General features: G+C 35.5%; 1 protein-coding gene across 2 annotated transcripts; it reads right to left on the reverse strand.

The window, feature by feature from the left end:
• Positions 1-18,465: 18,465 nt before the first annotated feature.
• Positions 18,466-24,118, reverse strand: LOC129750078 (kinesin light chain). 2 transcript variants are annotated; one of them, XM_055745289.1, is made up of 7 exons: positions 23,927-24,118; positions 22,281-22,495; positions 20,521-21,060; positions 20,205-20,456; positions 19,913-20,140; positions 18,874-19,066; positions 18,466-18,800 (listed from the first exon to the last, which is right to left on the reverse strand). In XM_055745289.1, the coding sequence occupies exons 2-7, from the start codon at positions 22,467-22,469 to the stop codon at positions 18,718-18,720; spliced, it is 1,485 nt and encodes a 494-aa protein (XP_055601264.1). In that variant the 5' UTR covers positions 22,470-22,495; positions 23,927-24,118; the 3' UTR covers positions 18,466-18,717. The 2 variants fall into 2 exon arrangements, with proteins under 2 accessions (XP_055601264.1, XP_055601263.1); XM_055745288.1 differs by having other exon boundaries at positions 18,863-19,066; positions 23,927-24,116.
• Positions 24,119-24,298: the final 180 nt, after the last annotated feature.

Raw genomic sequence — 24,298 nt, forward strand, 5'->3', positions numbered from 1 at the left:
TTCCAATCGCCAGAAAGAACCATTCCCCAGAATATTTTTTCCCCAGACGAACCATTCCCCAGAAAAATTTTCGCCAGAATGTACCATTTCCCAGGAATTTTTCACCAGAATGAACCATGTACCAGAAATTTTTTCGCCAGAAGGACCATTTCCCAGAAAATCGAAAACATTTATCCTTACTAGAAATTATTTAAAAAAAAAAGGAATTGTTACAAAAAAAATGGGATTTCATAACTTTATTCCTTTGCGGCAAGGCCGCAACCAACGAGGATGAAGGGGCTGAGGCGGCACAAAGCCGCCGAAGCTCCCAAATCCGAGGAGGCCGCCGACCCGCCGTCGGAAGCGGCGGCCCTAAGACATTGGTGCGTGAAAGCTAGGGGTGATCCCTTAGCCCCGTCCGCCACGCGACAGCGTGAAGGACAAAACGTCTTTCAAGTTCGAACGCGCAGCATGAGGATTCGGATACCAAAACGGTTTTTTAAAGGACCATGGTAAGCATTGAATCAATTAAAGTACCCAAACCATAAACAAAACACAATATTGGTTCTAAAATAAATTTAGTTGGAAAATTTGAAAGTCGTAGTTTCATTTAAAAAATCATTTTGAAAAAATTAATTTCGAATCATATGAAATATTCAAGAATTCATTAGAAAAAAACAAATAAAAATACTAGGGGAAAAAATCTGGAATTTGTGCCATTCTGGTAAATGTTCCATTCTGGGGTAAAAAATTCTGGGAAATGGTCCATTCTGGGAAAAAAAATTCTGGTAAAAGGTGCATTCTGGAGAATTTTTTTCTGGGAAATGGTTCATTCTGGGGTTTGATTTCGGGTATTTGTCATTCTGGGAAAAATTCATTCTGGGCAATGGTTTTCGGGTAAATGGGATACAATCATAAAAATTCAACATTAATAATGAAAGTTTCAGTGACAATTAAATTCAACCTGATATTGATATACTAGTACCTCAGAAAAGATGTCAAGCATCAGGACAATAGATATAATGCATTATTATAATATAAGAATGGTAAACATTGAAGGCTTTAATAAAAATTTAACACAAAATTTTATTTCAAGTTTACTCATAACATAACTTGAAATTGTATTGTATCTAATCTCCGCGAAACTAATATATCATGTTTTCTAAATGATTTTGGCTGCGGCCCTCTACGCCATAGAAAATTTTAAATGCGGCCCGCTCACCTAAACGAGTTTGACATGCCTGATTTACTTGCTCGTGAATGTCAACTTTTGAATAACTCAGTCATCTAAATTCGGAGATCATGATAGAGTTGAAATTGCACACAACGCATGATTTTTTGGGATTTTAACGACAGGGATCTCCATTATTTTTCTTCCAGGTCAAAGTCTATTAAGAAAATATTAAGTCAGTTTTTAGAGGCATTTTTTCATTCGGACACGCCCAACCGTGCAGGGAAAGGGTAGTCACGTTAAGTTGATTTCGCAAACGTCCAGACGGCATTGCTAAGAGTCCGGAAGAATTTTTTTATAGTTGTCTGGTAGTATAAAAAGAACATCCAATCATGAAAAAATCCAATTGACCTGATTAAATGTTTGTTAACAGTCACGACTTTGTGGATTGAATGACTGTGGAGTGAATGACCGAAAGAAAAATATGTATTCACTGTCATTATGAAGTTCGTCTATGCTAATATGATTTTATTTCATCGTCTTTCGAAACACATGAGAATGAAATTTAGTTTCCCTCATTCATGCCCTACTGCGGTCAACGAATATGATTTCTTCAAGCTCTGACCATGTTCATCTGGATTTTTTTCCAAAAAAAAACGTTTCCTTTTTCCTACGTCGATGTTAGTGAATTGGACGAAAATGGGTGAAGGGAGGAACGTTAAAAATGTAAAAATGATTTGTACCTATATATATATATATGTAATTATAATCAACATAGTGATAGCACTGATCATACTGACAGGACACTTAGAACAAAAATTTGATCATTTTCTGGCTAATTTTTTTCGTCACATTTAGCAGGTTCACAATACCGATGGTAGATGGCGAACCTACCATTTGTCCGATACAAATGCCCTGTAGGAAAAATGTACCTGTTTTGCCCGGTTTTATCGCAGAAGTTGCCTGTTTTAATTTTAAAGTTTGGTGCATTTCCTAACTGGGATAGCATTTCTTCAAATCGATCGATGCGCACTCTGGAATCGATATTGCGTACTGTTGATAAAATTATCCAGAAAACAAAATCGAGTGTCCAGTCAGCACTGATCATACTGACAGGACACTTAGAACAAAAATTCGATCATTTTCTGGAAATTTTTTTTCGTCACATTAGCAGGTTCGCAATACCGACGGTAAATGGCCGAACCTACCATTTTTCCGATACAAATTCCCTGTAGGAAAAATGTACCTGTTTTGCCCGGTTTTATCGCAGAAATTGCCTGTTTTTATTTTAAAGTTGGGTGGAATTTCCTAACTGGGATAGCATTTCTTCAAAACGATCGATGCGCGCACTCTGGAATCGATATTGCGTACTGTTGATAAAATTATCCAGAAAACGAAATCGAGTGTCCAGTCAGTATGGTCAGTGGTGATAGTGTGATATGGATAGTGTGATAGTTGATCTATCTTACGCAGAAATTTGATCAAAAAATATCAACAGAGTAAAAAGTTATAGAAGTTCAAAGTCAAAGTAACAGTGCGCGTGCTTCCAATTTCTATACAATTTTGAACGGTACTGTAAATACATTTAATAGATTAACTTTTTCAAAAAGAGTTATGTTACGTGAACAATGCAGGGATGTTATATACTCCAATTATTAACGTAAGAATGATAGTTTCTCTCCAATTAAAGTTTGATATTCTGAAATATTTCCACGCCTAAGATTTTTATTGATTCTTTTTCTTGAATTATAAGGGGCCCAGTCATACATAAGCTAAATCTTAAAAAATAGGATTTCGATAAGTTCACTTTTATTTTAGAGTAAATACTAAAATAGTTGACTATATCTAGAGCTGTATCGAACTCAATATTATTCTTTATTAAAATATTTATATCGTCTGCATAGGATATAACATTAATAAATTTATTTCCTATGAGACATTTAGGTATATTCTCACTAAGCTTCCTAATTAATGGTTCAATATATAATGAAAACAAAGCCATACTCAGTGGGCATCCTTGCCGCACTGAGCTCTGAATTGATATTAAAGGAGTAAAAACCCGATTGAAAAAAACTTTAGAATAAGCATAAATATTGTAACGGGCCGTAGTAGGCAATGTGGTAATATCCGTAGTATTTCCAAATCATAATAAGAACATGTATCATGTCAGCCTTACTGAGAATGGATCACTGTGTACTGAAGTGAAAATTTTCGGTAAAATGGAAATTCTACCCATAAGGACTACAGAATAACTTATCGTTATTCTGACAGTCATCATGAGTTACCAATGGAGACTTTTCTTTGGGAAGTTGGAAAAATGGAGTTTTCTTGGGACCAAAAACAAGAAAACGGGACCTCTTAGCCATCTGGTACTGGAGTTTGGAAGACGTTCTTTGAAGTTAGCTGGGATTTAAACAAATTTGTAAGGCGGATTTTTTTACTGTCTTCAAGTATTTTCACCCGTGTAATCGGTCCCAATTATACACGCCGCGCAAAAAATGTTTCGAGTCTGCGACTATCTCGGGAGTTAACGGCCTGGCTCATCGTTCCGGGTGCCAACCCCAGTCCGGGAAGTTCTCTGACGGTAGCTTGTGTGCAGGTGTAAGACGATTTCACCGGTAAGTTGCATTTTAGTTACCTTTGTGAAGTTCTTTTTAAGCATTGTGTTTGGTCTTTTTATGATACGGAAAACTACGGCTGTTACCACGGCGACTAAGTTCGTGTACCTACACAAACTTCCCTCATTTCGCCAACCCCATTTTGTTAAGTCTTCTTTGGAAGCCCACCCCTGGGAAGTAAGTCCGGGTTTTAAGCGACTACAGCACATCAACTTTTTTAGTTGTTGGCGCTTAAGTGCTGTTAAGTTGAACTACGCAATTTTGCTAAGAAATATTTACTTTCCTTTAGCACAAAGTGGGATTCGGTCCTGATTAAAATCAGTGGCTGTTGGTTTCAGAGAGTTATATCGTCTTGTTTCAATTTCGGACTCCGAAGGAAATCGAGACGATACAATTTTTATATAGACGTTTCAAACAATTAATAGAAGAAACCGGAAAATTGAATTTGTCTTAAACTGCCCAAAGAAAGTCATGATCTACACGATCAAATGCTTTCTCCAAGTCAAGGCTTAACAATACAGCTTTAAATCGCTTTGACGAGTTAGATTGTATCAAGATATTTCTTAAATCTTTCAAGTTATCTACACACGATCTGTTATCAACGGCTGCAAATTGCCCTTTGCCTATTAGTTTTATCATTGAAGGTCTAACTCTTTTCCAAAGAATTTTAGTGAAAAGTTTGCTATCTGTGCTGAGCAAACTTATAGGTCTACGATTTGCAAGATCATAAATATTTCTTTTTTTAGGGACGAGTGTAATGATACCTTCATAAAATGATTTATCTGGATTAGTGTCACCTTGCAAATATAGATTGAATAAAGTTACTAAGTCATTTTTTAATAACTCAAAGAATACGCTATAGAAACTGTAACATAAACCATCATGACCGGGACTACTTTTTTTAGATGCTGTTTCAATTACTGTTTTTAACTCATCACAAGTTATGAGTCTAGTTCATATTTGCTGTTCAATATCGTTTATTCTATTATTTATTTTATTATTTATTGACTTATCTGGAAGTTTTTCGAAAATGTTGCTGAAATATTCATAAATTATCTGATTTTCGATCCGTAGTTTCAAAGCATTTGAGTTTGGGGTTCTGTTTAGTCTATTAGCAATTTGAAAAATACTTAATTTTTCTTCGTCATATACCTAATGTATGCGTTTTGAATTTGTAGTTAAGAGAGTTCATCTTTCTGACTTGGAAATCTAGAATTTTCGATTTGACAATTTTCATAGCTGACTGAACGTTTAAACCTTTTATTTTTTTTTTCAATAATTCCAAAAGACAATTACAGAAATTTTTTTCTCGATAATATTGTTGGTTTCCCAGAAAGTTTTCTTTTTCGAAAATTTCTTTAATGCTTGTTTTTGCATGGGTATTCCACCAGTATTTGATATCTTCATAAGATCTTCTGGTTTCAATTCTAAATACATTTCTTAACCCTCATCCGCATTAGAGTGTCATTTTGACACTATTTCAAGTTTGAATGCTTGTAACTTTTTTCAGAAGCATCAAAAAACAAAAATTTCTTCGGGGACCCTAAATGAATTCAAAAGTTCTTTAATTTTGCATCTTTACTTTATTTATGGATGAACCCTGGAAGCCTGGACAAAAAAACTCCCTTTTCCGACTTAGAGTGTCATTTTGACACTCCAAAAGTAAAATCCATTTAAGTCGTTTGAATTGTTATGAACTTCATATAAAACTTATATCAATAGAAACCTTGTAACGTCAGTAAAATATGTTTAGAACATTATATATAGCTAAAGCTTCTAGTTTTCTCGTTATTCAGCATGAAAGAAAAAAAATCCGAAAAAACATGCCTCAAGAAAACTGCTGTAGTTCATATGTTACACGTAAAAAAAAATATTTGCCTTATGCATATGAAAGCTGAAGTTAATGTCTACATCATGGAACAAAGAAATATTTTTTTAAATTTTTTTTAATGAAATGGTCACAAAAAGTTCAAAAAAGTGGTCTGAAAAACCTACTTTTCATTCAATTGCTAGGTAATACTGTTTGAGCGATGGTAGAGTGTTTTAAAAAATATGACTACAAACTTTATTGAAATTCCAACATTTTGCTGTCTTTAGATTTTCGATGCAACGAAAATTGAATTTACTGGAATTTTTCAAAGTTGGCTACTTTGCGCGATTTTTTCACTAATTGAAATTTCATCTGTTTTTGTGGTCCTCCGTCAGGTTGTACCCGGATTTGCAGTGCTTTTACTTTGTTTGGACCAATTAAAAGTATAGAGTATGGTGGGGTAAAAGTACGACCTTAGTGTTATCCTATTTTTAGAAAATTTTGCCGGTTGTTTTCCAAAAAACCAAGAACAGCATTTGATTCTTTAGACTTTTATCTCTCTTCTAAGAAATTACGAAGATAATCGATCGACGCATTTGAAAGCAGTAGTGAAAATGCCTAACTGCTATCGAAACGTACTCTTACCCCACCTCTGGGGCAAAAGTTCGAATGATGTGGGGTAAAAGTACGACCATTCAAAATTCCACAATTCTGCATAAAGTCAACAGGAAAATTATTTTGAATTAATCTCTGCTTACAGCAGCAGCTTCCTTGTTCGCTTCTGATACAAATCCTATACATGGGCAAATAACCTGCGCGAATTTGGAGTTCTCCACTAACTGTCCATATTCAGCAGGTTTTCGAAATCCAGTTCTCATCGTATTTGAGCAATTTTTCGCGCGAGCAAGTCCTGTAAATAGAAACAAAAATATGCGCTGATGTTTCCAGAACATTTGAAAAAGAAGTTAAAATTTTCCGTTCAGATTTACTTCAGTAGACCCTTCGTACTTTTGCCCCATTTGCAGTTCGTACTTTTGCCCCTTCAAGGTTTCTTATGATTCACAGTTTATTGTGCAGAACAGAGACATAGTAATTAAATTCTTTCTTCGGCATTTGATAGTGGTTAAAAACAACTAAAAAGACACATTAAAACTTTCATTGAAAGCCAGACTTTTGATTGCACAAACATGTTTGCTATTATTTGAAATATTACATCGTTCAAGCAAAAAAGCTACTTTACCTCATTTTTCGGTGTATTTCCAATTTCTACGAAAACAAATTATGGCAGGTTGTTGGCAGTACAAATCACTATCCATCCATGCCAGAGTTTTGAATTTTACTGTTCTTGGTTTGTGATAATCCCAAAACGTACTTTTTCCCGACTCGTACTTTTACCCCACCTTACTCTATTCATTGGAAAGCACATCTAATCTACATTCTAGTGAGGTGCAACAATTTACGCTGTGAGATTTCACAAAAATATGAAAATTATAAACGTAAAATCAATCCTGTATTTCTAGAACTACAAGCAGCGGTCCAGCAAAACGTGTTTGTTTGCTCTCCGAGTAGGTACGGTGGGTGGTGATTTGGTCAGAGAGCGAAGCCGACAGACGAAATAACGATGCGTGTCATGCAGTGTTCTGAATATCACTCATTTTCAATGAATGTTTCTGATTGCACTTCGCACCTGAACGTACAGCGGTCGGGTTTCGTTATTGATTGCTACTGGACCTACCCGATCATCGATCGTTCAATTCATCGCTAAAATACAGATCACCTCGCACGATGCTTGCTGTCAAAACAGTGCAGCACCATCATCAAATTGGAATATCACCAATGCGCAATGCATATGGCGAATCTTGTTGGTCTTCGATCAGGAGTGAATGGATCAGGCAGTGAGTGAATGATACATGAAGCCGATCATTAGCGTATTTTGTTTGATTTGATATAAAGCAAATTAATAAATTTATTTGTTGTTATAACGTTTTTTAACATCAGTATGATCAAAATCAAATTGCAGTTGTGTTTGTGAGGGAAAGATGTTCACTTTCGCCGTGTTTTTCAATTTTTACAAGTTCTCTTATTAAAATGTCGTACGTCACGTTAAAACTACTGAGAATTTATGGTGTCCCGCACAACTGTTTGATTTTTCTCGTCCTGCAAAAAATAATTTTGAATTTCATATAATTCAGGCAGATACTGAGTGAGCTACATTCAGAATGGATCAGTTTGTATCTCACTCATCTCCGATATGCGATGTTTGCTGAACCGATGATTCTGAATGATGCGACTCGGTTTGCATAGCTGATAGGAGCGCTGATCGAGATTGCATACCAGCCAGGCGAAGCAGTAGCGAGAGGCGCTATCCCATTATACAATCGGAATGTTTCCAACAGGAAACGCATCCTGAGTGTTTGTTTTGATTGATTTTCGGACCATTGGTGTCATGCATTTCTTGGTCTGTCGGCTTCGCTCTCTGCCCGAATTACCACCCACCGTACCTACTCGGAGAGCAAACAAACACGTTTTGCTGGACCGCTGCTTGTAGTTCTAGAAATACAGGAATGATTTTACGTTTATAATTTTCATATTTTTGTGAAATCTCACAGCGTAAATTGTTGCACCTCACTAGAATTTAGATTAGATGTGCTTTCCAATGAATATACTTTTGATTGGTCCAAACAAAGTAAAAGCACTGCAAATCCGGGTACAACCTGACGGAGGACCACAAAAACAGATCAAATTTCAATTAGTGAAAAAATCGCGCAAAGTAGCCAACTCAGAAAAATTCCAGTAAATTCAATTTTTGTTGCATCGAAAATCTAAAGACAGCAAAATGTTAGAATTTCAATAAAGTTTGTAGTCATATTTTTTAAAACACTCTACCATCGCTCAAACAGTATTTACTAGCAATCGAATGAAAAGTAGGTTTTTCAGACCACTTTTTTGAACTTTTTGTGACCATTTCATTAAAAAAAATTAAAAAAATATTTCTTTGTTCCATGATGTAGACATTAACTTCAGCTTTCATATGTATAAGGTAAATATTTATTTGGACGTGTAACATATGAACTACAGCAGTTTTCGTGAGGCATGTTTTTTCGGATTTTTTTTCTTTCATGCTGAATAACGAGAAAACTAGAAGCTTTAGCTATATATAGTGTTCTAAACATATTTTACTGACGTTACAAGCTTTCTAGTGATATAAGTTTCATTGTAATCGATTAGATATAAAGAGAGTTATGACGATTTTAGCTTGGAGTGTCAAAATGACACTCCTAGTGCTGATTAGGGTAATGAAATCTAATGCGGATGAGGGTTAACATTTATCAAACATATCTTCATTATTGAACACATTTAAATTTAGTTTCAAGTATTTTTTGCCTGGGAAAGCAAAACTATTAGGATTGGGACATTACATTTCATTGTGACACCGTGATGATCAGAAAAATTCAAAGGAATTGTGCGGATTTCTTTGATAAATGAAATAAATTCTGATGACGCGTATATTCTATCCAGTCTAAAACTCGAATCTCCCCTGATGAATGTGAATATAGTATTATTCTGTTTATCTCTAACAAAATCTCTCAATAGTAGTTTTTTGCCATTGACAAGGTTGCTAGCGAACCGGGAAAACTGGGAATACCGGGAAAAACTTTGGAATTTCATCGCGTCACCGGGAAACCGGGAAAAACCGGGAATTTCGGCACCTCACCGGGAAAATTGTCATGTTTGAATTTTATCACGGAATTCCTAAAATATTTTTAAATTTTATCTTAATTAAGAGCAGTTTTTGACAGTCTCGATAAAGATTTATCTCATAAACGCTTATTTTCGTTCATAAGTAAACAAATAAAGTTTGAATCGCATTTGTAATTAATTTTTTCGCTCTCCGCAAGTGTGCTACATTTACAAGCATTATTCAAAAGTTATAAATTTAATAATTAAACTATTATCGACAAAACTAAACACAAAACTAACTACAGTCTAACGTCGATAAGTGAGAGTCCAAAGGACTAAACTTTTTTTTTCTCGCTTAAAGAGTTTTCTAACTTAACCAGGTTCTCTTTTATAGAGGGTCAGCAACATACAAATGCATAAAATAGGTCTAGAAATGCAACTATTCAATGTGCATTTGATGAAAACCCACTGATTTGTGTGAAACCAGTCGATGTATCAGTTCGAAGTTTTCTCGAATGAGTTTCAATATGGAACTGTGGATATTTGCTCTTTGGTAACCCAATATCCTTTTGGTATCAAAACTTCAATACAAAACTGGTATTTTCTTTAATTTCCTTGGTCTAGTCAGGAAAACGACCCCAGCTTTTATAGGTTTTACACGCTCAGGTTTTGTGCTTCAAAAGGCTTGGGATTAAGTGTTTTCTCTCACTTATATGATTCAGTGTTCAATATACATATTTCATCAAATTATTTTATGCAAAAAGCAAATAATTTGGCAGCGTAAGACGTTCTTAAGCAGACTTACACCTCTTTTTCACAAAAAAAAAATTGATTTTTCAAAGTTGTTATTTTGTATTTCGTTTCAATTGGCCTTAGGAACGAAGCATGATATCGCAAATGTTTAGATTTTAACTCTTCCTACGTTAATTTTTTGCTTCAAGTTTCCTACGCTGTAATATATGGCTTATGTAAAAAATGTATCGAAAAAAGCTCCTGTCGAAACATATGGTCTTTACCCTGATACAAAATAATATTTTACATTTAAACGATTAAAGTTCAACCCTGTCTTGTAGACGATTTTCTATATGTTCACGAATCTTAAGTTCAAATGACTAGAGCACTACTAGTTATTCATTGTTTTGTATTGGAAAGATAAACATTTTTGTATAAAATATATTTTAAGATTTGTTCAAAAAAATATAATTGCACTCAGAGAATAACTAAATATTTTCCTACAATCTGAATCTGATGATCTAAGTTTTGTAAGACAAATCCCCATTCAAGTTGACAAGCTGATTTGATATTATGTTTCGATGTTTCGATTACATATTTCTCTACAACCTATTCAAATTTTCCTAGAGTTGTATAAAAATTCTAGGAAATTTCACAGGGGCTGAAAAGAACATTATTGTTTCAAGATCAATTTAACCGGACTTATTATTACAAAATTGTTGAAATTGTTGAGCAAAACAACGAACAGATGCTATTTTCGTTAGATCCGTTATAAAAAATCATGAAAACCTGTCAATTTGATACGGAAATACTACGTGTTAAAAACGCCGAAGTATACTTTTGTTGGAAATTTGAGGCCCTTACATTGAATTGTTTGTGTTGAATTGTGTATTATAAATGGGGATATCAACATTTGTAACCGGGAAAAAACCTGGGGAAAACCGGGGAAAACTTTGAAATTACAAAACGAAAAATCGCTAGCAACCCTGCATTGAGGTTTATAGTCGCGATCGATTGAGTAAAATGTATTTCTGAATTTGTGGAGGAGCTTCAACAAAAATTAAGAAAAATATTATGGCAATAATAACACTAGTTAACAAAATTTTAAAAAAAAATCGTGAACTTGATTAACTGACCAACATTTTTAATGTAAAATCGGGCGCTGAATACGAAAATGAAATTCAAAAAAATCTCAGTAGAACCGTTTTTGAGTTATGCTCCAGATATGAAATATCGAAAAAATTAAAAAAGTTCTTGTACTTTGAATAAAATATCTCGGACGGCATAACAGTTATTTGAAATCCCTCTTTTGCATATTGAAGGTGAATAAATTTTCTATCGATCATCTGAACACTGTTTTTACGTTTGACCAACAGTCTTGCTGATATTAGTGAATTTATGAGAAAAAATTTTTATAAAAAACGCATTTTTTTTAGAGAAATTTGTTTCAACGAATGTTTTAGACTCGATGGTAGCTTTTAAAAAATCTGATTTTCATTTGCGCTTGAATGTCAATTTAAAACAAAGATTTCAAGTGGTTATTTATCAAAATCGGTTGAAAATTGAAGAAGTTATGGCTACTTTACCATAACTCAAATTTTTGGAGTTTTTAATAATTTAACGAACCGCAGTACACTTATCATAGTATAGAAAGAATGAAACATGATAAATCTCACTTGCTCCATGTCGAAATTATTTATTAGCTTACCAGAAGGTCACATGCTAAGTTTCTGGAAGATCTGACCATAGGGAGGGGTTGCTTAAGTCTCAAACGTGAATAAAATTTTATTGAGGTTCAAAGGCCGCAAATTTTGTCCAACACGCAATGAGTACTTTTTACGCATTGCGTTTTATACGACAATTTTCGACCAAAATACAATCTTTGAACCGCAATAACTTTTCTGTTTCAAATCCAATCGAGTTACAGTCTTCGGGTGAAATATTTGTCTCAACTTTGGCTTTAAGAAAACCAACCATAAAAAACAATCAGCTAGTGATGAAAAAAGTTATTGATGAAAAACCAGTATTTTTCGTTCCTTCCGGGCAAAATACCTCAAAATTTTATTCACGTTTGAGACTTAAGCAACCCCTCCCTATGGTCAGATCTTCCTGAAACTTGGCATGTGACCTTCTGGTAAGCTAATAAATAATTATGACTTGGAGCGAGTGAGATTTATCATGTTTCATTCTTCCTATACTATGATAAGTGTACTGCGGTTCGTTAAATTATGAAAAACTACAAAAAAAATACTATTGTGGTAAAGTAGCCATTCTTCAATTCTCAACCGATTTTGATAAATAACCACTTGAAATCTTTGTTTTAAATTGACATTCAAGCGCAAAATAAAATCAGATTTTTTAAAAGCTACCATCGAGTCTAAAACTTTCGCTGAAACAAAATTTTCTCTAAAAAAAAATGCGTTTTTAATAATTTTTTTTCACATAAAGTCACTAATATCAACAATACTGTTGGTCAAACGCAAAAACACTGTTCAGATGATTGATAGAAAATTTATTCACCTTCAATATGCAAAAGAGGGATTTCAAATTACTGTTGTGCCGTCCGAGATATTTTAATCTAAGTACAAGAACTTTTTAAATTTTTCCGAAATTTCATATTTGGAGCAAAACTCAAAAACGGTTCTACTGAGATTTTTTTGAATTTCATTTTCGGATTCAGCGCCCGATTTTACATTAAAAATGACCTTCAGTTCACTGAGTTCAAAAATGCTGTAAACTAGTGTAACTAAAAACAGAGTAAGAAAACCATCATTTGAAAATCTTCTAAACTTACGCTTGAAAAGCAATTATACCGTCCTACAGGCTTGGTGGTCGTCATCTCACTTCTTACCAGCGGTCGTGCTGATACCATCGATCGGACTCGGCGCTGTCTTAATCTCCTTTTTGCCTGTACGTTTGTCTTTCGGCGAACTATTCGAGTCGGTGCTGGAGACCGTATCCGATGAGCGTTTCAGCGTCTGTTGTTCAACTTCCATTTCATCATCGTCGACAGCAACACCATCCAACGATGCGCTACCGGGATTGGGACTGGCCACGTGCGAGCTACGATCGTTTCTTTCCAACGGTTGCGGCACCTCGTGCTTGTCAGGTTCGGCAGTTGAGTTGGTGATTTCTTTTTCGGTTCGTTTAATACTCATGTCATGAATTGATGTCAAGTTCGGTTTCAGTATGGTTGAACTCGAGGATGCTCCGATAATACCATTGGCACCTGGCTGCACGCCTCATTTGGAATTGTCTTCAACTTGGTAAGCTTAGGACAATCTGCTTTCAAATGGCCCTCACCTTTGCAGAAAAAGCACCTGTTCTTAAGGCCCTCGTAGTACAGTCGTGCGTCGTGCCTTGAAGTGTCCAATGAATAAGTTAGCGGGTATCTCCTTGGTTATTTCCATATGGACCCCTCTGATGCCACTGTAGACTTGAAATCCATATTCTGCCGGAAACTTTTCGCTTTTGCCTGACCGTTCCGAAATGGCCCAAAGCCGAAGCGATTTCCTTTTCCTCTATTTCTGGGGGCAAGTTGAAAATTCGTACGCAACGAAATAGACTGATCGCAATTTCCAATTTCACCTTGGTAATCATTCCATCTTCATATCCAAAATCGTATTGTTCCTGGAGGCTGCTGGAAAACACATTGAAGGCCGCCTCGTCCAAAAATTTCAGATAGAAACATCTTTCATTCTCGTCCTTATATACCGAGTGCACTTGTGTCGCTGATATCTTTAACTTGTTACCGACAAACCGTGATACATTAAGATAAGCTGGAGCCTAAGCCATGATGGAATAACGCAGTAAATTCCGCGAAGAAAAAAATCCACAAACTGTGGATAGACAAATGACTAGGTTTGAGAGCGAAGTTAAATTGGGTTCCTTCGTATCAACCTGCATCAACGTCCGAGCGTAAACTGATTTGACACAGAATGAATTGATTATTCACACGATAATCGTCAATTCATGGTGTGCAGAGTTGAAGGCAAGGATAATTTCTTTCGCATGGCGGCCCCCGTTTCATAACTTCTGTTTATATTATTTCAAGCAAATTGTTTACTATTTTTCCTCCCGCCTACATTCCGCCTTATTTCAAGTATTTTTTTTAGAATTAGAAAACAGCCATACCCAAGAAACCGGAAGCACTTACGAGTTGTCAAAATGCCATTCAACAACAGCTTAAGAGCTTCTTTGCTAGCTAGGTAGAATTACGAGATGTGACTGAGGATGTATTAAGTGAGCAAGCAAGTGACAAAATGCGCAATTCTAAAATACAGGCCTCCAAATTTTTGTTTCGTGTTTCAAAATTAGGTAAGGTACACCGGGGTAAGTGTGGACGGGTTTTCGTATAGTTCAACTTTAAAAAATCATTAAAAATCAGCAGTGGAGCAATTTTGATAAATTGACGTTCAATGTGATGCAGAACATGTTGTTTACAAATGCTGAAGAGATGAGCTTGATAGAAGCAAAGCGAAAAAAGTTATCACGTAAATCGTTATGGACGGTTGGTGTTTTCACTTACCCCGCTTTATGGGGTAAGTGTGGACGGTAGATTTTCCCTTTGATTTCTCAGCAAATTTTCAAAAAATTTGTGTTTTCTTGGTTGGATACGTTACTTTATTGCTCGAACCGTCCAAAATTTTGAAAAAAGTCAATGATACTATAATTATAGTGTGTAATTTATGTTACAACACACGAGATCCGATTTTATCAAAAACACAGAACAAATAAGTACTTTTCTCAAATTTTCATGATCCGAATGCTAAATATCGTTAAATAATACAACTCATAAAGGATGAAGGACAGAAAATTGAAAAAAATGTGTAAACATCAAGTCTTTTTAAAGCCGTCTACACTTACCCCAGGTAGGGGTTGGAGACAAAATTTTAGTTTTTTGTAAATAAACTCTTTTTTCTTAATTTTTAACCGCCGTTTCTTTTCCTAACTGGTTGTTTGGAATGTTTGGAATGTTTCAATGTAGAGTTTTTCATCGAGAGCCAGCTAGTTTAGGAGAAATTTGCAATTGAAAAAGATGCACATCAACTCGACATCGTAGTTGAAAATAGAAAATTCCGAAAAAGTCGCTGTAAACATCCGTTATTGTCTGAATCGTATCTTTTTCACAGTTATTGGATAGATTACAAGTAAATTGAACATTCTGCATCAAAAGTTTGAAAAAATAGTGCACAGTATTGGTTTTATAGCCATCGTCCACACTTACCCCGCGTCCACACTTACCCCGGTGTACCTTACACGAAAACACTTGTTTGGTAAAAGATTGTCAACTATTATCCACAGAGGGGATCAAGCATCTCATTTTTCACGTGGTATCTGAACGCTCCCTAAGAGCTGTTCTATTGTCAACCGGAGAATTCTTTAAAAATTAAAAATTAAACTTCTGTTAACGAATGCAAATAGAAATTCTGTGGTATGTGTTAAAAATTAGAATACAATGCTTACAGGGTATTTTTTTTTTGGTTTCTGTTGCTTGCGGTTGTTTCTAGGTACGATGCCTGTTTTTTAGTTGATTAGAACATCGGTAACTGAAATGTTATTCTACAAAAGTTGTTGCGTGTGGACTGTATGTTTGGTGTGAGCGCTTGGCAAAACTACCGCAGGGGGGCACATTTGTCCGCCCCCCTCGTAGGATTGCACCTCCACCAGTGGAGGCAGGTTGTCAGAACCCTGCCTGGGGGCCAAGGCTCGGGGGGATCTCTGGTTGACCGAGATCCAAACTCTTTCCAATTTGGCTCTGATAAGAGCCGATTTGCAGTGGCTGGAATCGGGGCGAGCAGTCATCGGAACGAGCACAGGAAAAAGACTTATTTAGTTTTCCATTTCTCTTTTATTTCACTTTTCTCTCATATATACACTTGGAGATGTTATCCGTTTGGTGGTAAAACGCGAACTGAATGCGCGAGCTTGTTTGTTGTTTTATTTGGGATTTTAAGCCTCTACTCTTGGGTAAAGTGAATGCGCGAGCGAACTGCGTTGCTCTCTTTTATAGTTGAGCCAGTCGATCGTTGAGCGATGATCGTCCGTTTGTTCGGTTCGCTATCCATCCTCTCTCTCTCTTCCTTCCTCTTCAGTCCACTCGTTGGACTGAACAAAAGTTATGCAAAATTAAATGTTGAAATTTACGGGGGTTAGTTACATTCCCAAGCGATCAGATATCTGAGGAAAAATGGATTGTTTGTGAATTGAGCGTCAACTGGGGCATCATGCCATACGTAACAACTTCTATGGCTTCTAAAAACTTAATACATCATACATCAAAATTTTGAAGGTTTATGGGACATCAAATTGACGAAGTCAGAAAAATTATTGGTTTCACCAGTTATTTTAAAATTTATAAAAACGTGCGATTTTCACCCTACTTAGAAAAAGGGGTAGTTTGCAAAACGTTGAAAATGTTTGAAAATTTATTGTTTTTGTTATGTTTTTGATGTCATAACGCATAAAGCACCAATTCCAATAATGTTTGGTTTTTTTTTCGAATTAATTTTACATTTTTTCCGTCAAAAATGATTTTTTAAGAAGAGCATCAAGGTGCTGCTTACATTTAGGGGTAAAAAAAACACTACAAAAAATTCCACAAGCTAAAATCATAAAAATAATGTTTTGTTGTATGAAACTTTGAAATTAACAAACGCGTGATGCAAAACAACCATATTGGCATTTGATGGAAACGTGATTTAAAAGGTTAATCTTTGATTTGCATTTTGATGTATTTTAGCCCAGGCTGGTAACTGAATTGCAAAAATATTTAAAAATAGTTGGTGATTTACACTTACAGTGTTGGTAGAGGATAATAAAAGCAATATAAAGTTTGTAGGTTATACTAGGTCATGTTTCTTAAGGCATCGAAAAATGTAAAAAATTGTACATCTACTGCTCTATTTTTTGAATTTTGAATTTTTCATAAGAATCTCAAGCTTTAAAAACTATCTCACGATGTGAAAAACTCTGTTATCATTTTGTTTCATTAAATGATAACTTTATTACATTTTATTAAAAATTGAATAAGTGTTGCGGTATGATGGTTGTATGATGCCCCATTTGACGGTACATAAAAAATGGAAAAAAATCATCTCCGGCAGCATCGACTTAATTTTTCACTAGAGTCCATTTATTTTTTCGCTAGGGTGGTCCTTAAAAATAATTCGAATAGAACAAAAAATCGTTAGTGTCATTATTTGGGCGGATGACAGTGTCATCTTGCTACACAGTAAATTTTTGACTCGAGTTCCAGCAAAAAAAAAAATGCTGGAAAAGTCCAGCAAACCAAATTATTGCTGAAAACCAGCAAACATTCTCTGTCTTGCTGATTTTTCCAGCACTTGATCTTCATTGCTGAAAACCCAGGTTTGTCAAACTGAATTTGTTTTTGTTTCTGCTCAATATTTTTCGTTGCGCGCGAAAAGTGTTTGACTCCTAGTGATGAAGCATGAAGCAAACCAAAGGTATATTTTTTTCGTTAGAGGTCATTTGACCTCGGAGGTATAAATAGGTATACCACTAGGGTGTCCCGAAATTGCATAACTTCTGGGAATCTAGGGGCTCACCCTCCAAATGGTAGATTAGGATGTGGAGAACAAACTTTTGTATGGGGCCAAACTTTTTTTCTCAGTTTGCATTTTTTACACATGTTTCCATAGGCATGTTTTGTAGCGCTGAGGTGGTCTAGCGGATAGGCTGGCGCTAGTCTGGTAACCCAGGCGTACCGGGTTCGATTCCCGGTATCGGCAAGAAAACTTTTGAGTTCGAATCCCATAAGTTGCCGACAGGTAAGATGTGTTTCATTCATTGTTAATATTAACTATAGGTATATAAAGCGCTGATGTGGTCTAGTGGATAGGCTGGCGCGAGTCTGGTAACCCAGGCGTACTAGGTTCGATTCCCGGTATCGGCAAGAAAAACGTTTGGGTTCGAATCTCATAAGTTGCCGACAGGTGAGATGCTTGGAGAGTAAGTAGAGGCCAGTCTCGAACCCACCCTTGTCCTTCCTCCAACTGGTATCAGGAGGGGTTGGTCTAACCAACGTCTCATGATCGCTTACTATTCTACGCTGCCTACTCTAAACTTTAAAATTTCCTTCTCCAAACTATCTCTAATTTTCATTTCCAGCGTCAGCTCCCCGAGCTATTTAAACGCCACAAAAAAAAAATATATTAACTAATAGGTATATAATAAATATATCAGAGAGAATGCATCTGGGGTTAATCTGAAGAGACTATTGCAAGCGGAGTGGATTGCCAAACATTATAGGTCTATGAAGGATGGATGACTTCCCTCAACGAACGGCCACGGCCCATGAAGTCCTAGAAGTGTTTCGAAGGTCAAGCCACACAGACACAGGCTTGACCTTGCTACCGATGGGGGGGGGGGGCCAATACATACATGTTTCCATAGGCATGTTTTCAACTTTATCTCAGCAGAAGAACTTCTTTCATAAACGATACAACATGTTTGCTAAACACAATAATGAAAGCTTTATTTTCGAGCAATTTTGAGGTTCACAAACAAATAAAAAGCAGCGTAATTAAAATGTACAAGTCATTCGTCGTCAATAATTGCACTCATTGTGCATATAAATACTTTAAATGTTTAAAGAATGTGTTCTTTCCATAGTATAAAGGATTATTATTATTAATATTATTATTCACGAAGTACTAGAATCCATTCACTTAAGAGCTCGTCTTGATTCATCATCAAAATTATCACTGTCTCGCATTTTCAGACGCTTTTCTTCGGGAACTCCCAGAATTTTTGCTACTTTGGTTTGCTTCACCAAGTCCAATGCCTGAAATAAGATACGATTGCATTGCATTTTAAATTCAAACTGCACTTTCAAATGCCGGTTACCTCTTTCTTACTTCGAAGGGCACAGTCTTCCAGCGTATCGGCCGCTTCGTATTTGCCCTGCCTTCTGTAAAGTGCGCCGAGATTTTTTAGAGTTGTTGTCACCGTGGGCGAATCAACTTTTGCAGCTTTATGCCATCCACCGTATTCACCGTACGGGGTATTTTCACGGTTTTTCAACTTGTTTTCTTCTCGTTCCTCAGCCACCTAGAAAATGTTAATAACCTGCTTATGTAAACATGATAACAAATCATTTACTAACTATTTGTGAGACTAACTTATTATTCAGTACAAAAAAGATAAATCGTGAATACTCTGATATTTAACGATAAAGCTGTGAAATAATGTCAAAAGCAATCACAACACGACTCCATACCATACTAAAAATGCTTTACATATCATCAAACATTATATAAAATGCTATGAACCCAAAGCTACCCAGGCAATCGAAAGCTCCATTATGTATATTACTCTCAAGACGTTAGTTATTAAGACTGACTAAGTTTTTAACCGCCATCATTCAGTTGATAGTATTGGATTTAGCCTCAAAGTTCTAGAGTGAAACTTCTTTTGGGTTCTATATCTTACAAGATCAGTGGCGAATGATCAAGATTTGTTTCTGTCAAGCTTTTCCGTTAACGAGAGAGTCGATCTAAGATCGTTCGCGAGTGACCCGATTCGAATGTCATATACGAAGAATAAACAAGTCAGTCGAAGCTGGACTATCGAGCTGTACAGTTAACTATAACTCGTGTGTTTTATTCCCCCTTCCGTAGGAAGCCCCAGACACTTTAGTTTCCAACGTCGGGTATACTGAAAATGCTTCTATTTTTCAGCAAATAAATTGAATTTCAGTTTCATAACAAAAAAAAAATCAAAACCGTTTATTATTAATGGTTACCATTGAAATAGAAAATACCCCAGAACATGTGTACTAATCTAAAAGAAAGGGTTTATAGGAAAAACTAGGAAGATGTCACGATGGTTAAAAGTTTTTGTTGGTTCCCTATGAACGTTTTGCATAGCTATAAAATCCTAATGCTTCCAAGTTACCTGCCAGATCGGTTTATTTTCCCCATTTATAGCTCCAAACTCCCGCTCGTGTGCTCTTGTGAGAACTTGTTTGTATAGAATTTCGGCTTCCTTGTATTTCCCTTGCTTGAGGTAACAGCTGGCCAGATTGTTTTTGGTTTTGGCTACATTCGGGTCATCCGGGCCTAGCTTCATTTCGTAAATCTCCAAGGCTCTTTGGTAATACATTTCAACTTCTTCGTACTTTGTCTAGAAAATGGGTAAAATATAACTAAGTTATTTTTTTTTTAATTTTCAATTTTAACGAATTTACCTGATTCTGACATAGCAAAGCTAAGTTGTTAAGCTGTTTTGCGACATCCGGGTGATTTTTACCAAGCACATTTTCTCGAATTTCGAGAGCCCTTTTGCATAGTGGTTCTGCATCCTTGTATTTTCCACGTTTGCCATATAAAACAGCCAAGTTATTCAATGTTGCTGCAACAGCAGGATGATTTTCTCCCAAAGTCTTTTCACGAATTGCCAGTGCATCATTCAGAAGATTAGCGGCCTCTTTATATTTGTTCTGTAAAAATCAGTAACTCATTAAAAATCGATAAACCAGAAAATAATCATTTTTCATTCGTTACCTGATCCCTGTACACCAGGGCCAAAATGTTAAGCATTGTGGCGACATCCGGATGATCATGACCACTGGTTTTTTCCAAATCCTCGAGCGCCTGTTTACACAAGGGAACAGCTACTTCATATCGACCTTGCGAAGCATATTGAATGACTAAATTATGCAATGTACGTAAGCGAGCTGGAATTTCGTATCCGGCATTGGCGTGATTCGCAAATTGGTTTGGAGGAGTTGGAGACATGTTATGACGTTCCTCGGCCTCATCCTCAGGGAATAGTTCAACAACTGGATCAGTACGAGATTTTTCTAGATTATCTTCGTTTTCCTGATTTTCGTCGTATTTCTTTACCGATGCCATGAACTCTAAATGTTTTTTCTCTTCCTCGAGTTGTGCTACGGTTTGCTCCGACGCCTGCAGTTTCTGTTGGGTATTTGCTAATTCATCTCGTAGCCATGCGTTTTCTTGACATAAGCGTCTCACTTGAGTGCGCAATTTCTGCTTTTCGGCTTCAATATTTTGCAAATGTGATGCTAAAACTACTATCACCTGAAAACGAAATATTCAACCCATATTAGCCTTATTAGGTATAACATAAACTACCTTCTAGTAGCCGTTCGCAGCCTAGACACCATTTACTGCCCAAAATTAATATTTAATGTGTATTTTAAAAAAACTGGGATGGTTTCCCCAAAAACCTGACGTCTATTCTGTGCTGGCTTCAAATTTATACCATTTCACTTAACGAGCCTATAGTATAGTTTACTACAGTCTCTTTAATTTCACTGGAAAACATCATTTTTTTTATACTATCGATAGGCAGTAATAAAATATTTTGTTTTTCGTTTCCGAGCAAATTATCAAATTCGACGCTTGTTAACAAAGTAAAAATTTCTGTGCTCCTAAATATTTAGTTTAATAATGATGTTTTATTGCTAAAAGTAACCGGTTAATTGAGGTTGTTTGCCAGGAATCATCATTTTGGCAGTCAACGCACTCTGTCAAAAATTGAACTAATAGCTTTTTCGTTTAGCAGAGACAACCTAGATATCCACGAGATTTGCCCTAACTGCCGTCGTCGTGTTCGTATATTAACTCAGAAGTCCAGCAGTTTTGCCCGAGGTTTGAGGTTCAAACAGGCAGTTGTAACCCATAGAGGTTGTCAGTGTTAGCGGTGAGCATTAGGGTGAGTGTAGCAACCATATACTTGCATCGTCCAGGGTGACGATTTTGTTTCATTATTGAGAAATAGTTAAAAAAAAACGAAAACGCAAATTTGCGGGAAAAAAATACAAAATGAAAAGGAAGGTTATAAAGATCTGTTATCGTTTTTTTATTACACATGTTTGAAGTTGAAAAACCCATCCACTGGGCGATGGATTTACTTGATAGTATCAAATTTCTAAAAATGAGTGATTAAAAGCTAACGTAAGTTGAGGTTTAATATTTATGATTTTCTGACAACCTCTAACAGAACTGAAATTGTGAAACTATCCCAGATTGTGAGCACAAATATGAAAAATTGAGTTTCGTCGATCATTCAACATTATGACATAAAAAGGTTATATCAACGTTGCAGTTGGCGGATAGTTATAGAAAAACTTATCCGGTACAAGTTTGTTCGATGTTCACTCTTAAGCTCGAACTCACGGAAATCGGCTCAAAAAGCAATTGACTTGCCAAATGAGCTATATGAACAAAATAATGTTTATGAATAACTACAGCTTTTGCTACCATACTTATTTATTTCATAAAGTTTAGCCACTTACCTGTGCTTCCCCTAAACCAAGTTCGATATTTTCAATGTTTTTCATAACGATTTCCGATTTATCTGGGTCCTTCTTGTTTCCCTCCGACAAATTTGAGATGAGTGTTAGGTGTTCCACGCGTAGCGCTTCGAGGCCCTGAAGTACAGCCTTCGTATTGGATACGATCTCTTCTTGAGTCATATGAGTCATTTTGAATGAATTCTATTAGACGAAATCTGCAATGTATTACAATAACACATTTTTTATGTTACATAATAACTTAGCTTCGATATTGGCACTTCACAAATTTTGAACTATCTGTATGTCATGAATAGTGACAAATTCTCAAGAATGATTAGGTCAGGATTTTTAAAATGAGATTTCTATCATTTTGATTTTTTAAACAAAGTCTCCCTATTGCATTCATCAGCTATTTACATATTCATTATAAATGATCGACAGTAGGTACCAAGTGTACTATCGATGTTCCGCTAAATTTTAAGCATTCATTGTGTATATTCTCATTGTGATGAATGGATGCTTTTTTCGGTCTCCATTGTTATTATTATTATTGTCTTATTTGGATCGCAGTTACAACAAACTTTGATTGGAATTTTTTCAATATTTTTTTAAAAGTAAAAATAATTGGTAGAAAGATTTGAATGCACTGCATATTTTTTAATTAAAATGATAGTTATAAGTTGCATTCTATAAATAACTTTAGTAGCGAATTTATATCTTGAAGCAGTCGTTAATTATAAAACTTCTTCTATCAAAAAGTTGAAGAAGAGTATGTAAGAGTTGTGGAAAAGTCGCCCTTACATCGTTATAGCTTAATGCAATAAATTGGTTTGATTGGGCTTAGCACCATTTTTGCCATTTTAGTTCTTATTATTTTTAATAAGAACAACAAATTTATACAATTATTGTTGAAAAAAAAATCATTTTTTTTCGGTAATATACAATGTAACCAAGTTTCAATCACTGTAATCTTAGGTTTTTATTCCATTAAGCTATTTATTAAACAATAAAAATGCGACTTTTTCAAGAAAAAGTCAGGGCTCTCCTTTGAAGGTTCCGTCTAATGTGTGATTTTGTATTGAAAATTAACTTTGGTTTACTATTTATACATACCAGCTAATGAAAACTGGAAGAACCTACATACAACTAAACGATTATTAAATCCGTCACAGATTTGCTGCATTTTTTAATCGGTAAAAATTCATTGGTTGGGAATTTTATATGAACTCATATATTCACAACATAACAACATGCAATTTTTATAAAACTGATCGACACAATGTGTACACATATAAGTTTTAGGTGGTTTAAGATTCTAAAATAATTAATTTTCAGGAAGTATCCAAAATTCTTAGAAACATATTCATTATCAGAAACCCTTCGGTTGAGGTTTCGAGAATATGATGTGGTGATATCATAATTTATGGCCCACCTTAGCACATATTAAAAATTAAAATGTACGGTGTTAAGTTTTACATTGAGGCGATACCTCTGAGAATATTAGTAAGAAAATTCAAGATTTTCTCCTACGCTGCAATTGACTTTATGTAGCAATGTTGGTTTAAAAGAAAAAAAAAATTACAGATGCTGACATGAAACTCAGCTTTCACTACCCGAGGTAGGAGAAAAATTTTATTCGTTCATACCTGATATCAAGTGGTTTCTGCAAAGATTTTTTTCCGACGGCGCTGTACTTTTATGGTCCTTGTACGCAACTTTATGAAAATCAATCACTGAATGACGACAAAATTCGATTTTAGATATATAATTTAATGAAAACTTTCCGAGATTTGTTTCAACACAATAGTATAACAGGACAGTAATACTTCAAGAACGATACATGAAAGTGGTGAAATCGAATAAGCGAAAAAACGTCAAAATGAAAATTACCAAAAGGCCGAAAGCGTTGCCAGTCATTTTGATTGAATGAAATACACTCTAATACCAACTATTCAATTAGGCCAAAATTTAACATTGAGCAAAAGTTTTTCGCGCCAGCATTAAATTTTGCTTAGACG

Source organism: Uranotaenia lowii, chromosome 2 (genome assembly GCF_029784155.1).
Source record: "Uranotaenia lowii strain MFRU-FL chromosome 2, ASM2978415v1, whole genome shotgun sequence".
Taxonomy (NCBI): Eukaryota; Metazoa; Arthropoda; class Insecta; order Diptera; family Culicidae; genus Uranotaenia; species Uranotaenia lowii.

Bases quoted from the DNA above. Each gene is read 5' to 3' on its own strand.
- LOC129750078 (XM_055745288.1), bottom strand. From the start codon at position 22,469: ATGACTCATATGACTCAAGAAGAGATCGTATCCAATACGAAGGCTGTA. The intron at 21,061-22,280 runs GTAAGTGGCTAA...TTTCGTTTTCAG, and splicing joins TTGGTTTAGGGGAAGCACAG to GTGATAGTAGTTTTAGCATC. The intron at 20,457-20,520 runs GTAACGAATGAA...TGATTTTTACAG, and splicing joins CCCTGGTGTACAGGGATCAG to AACAAATATAAAGAGGCCGC.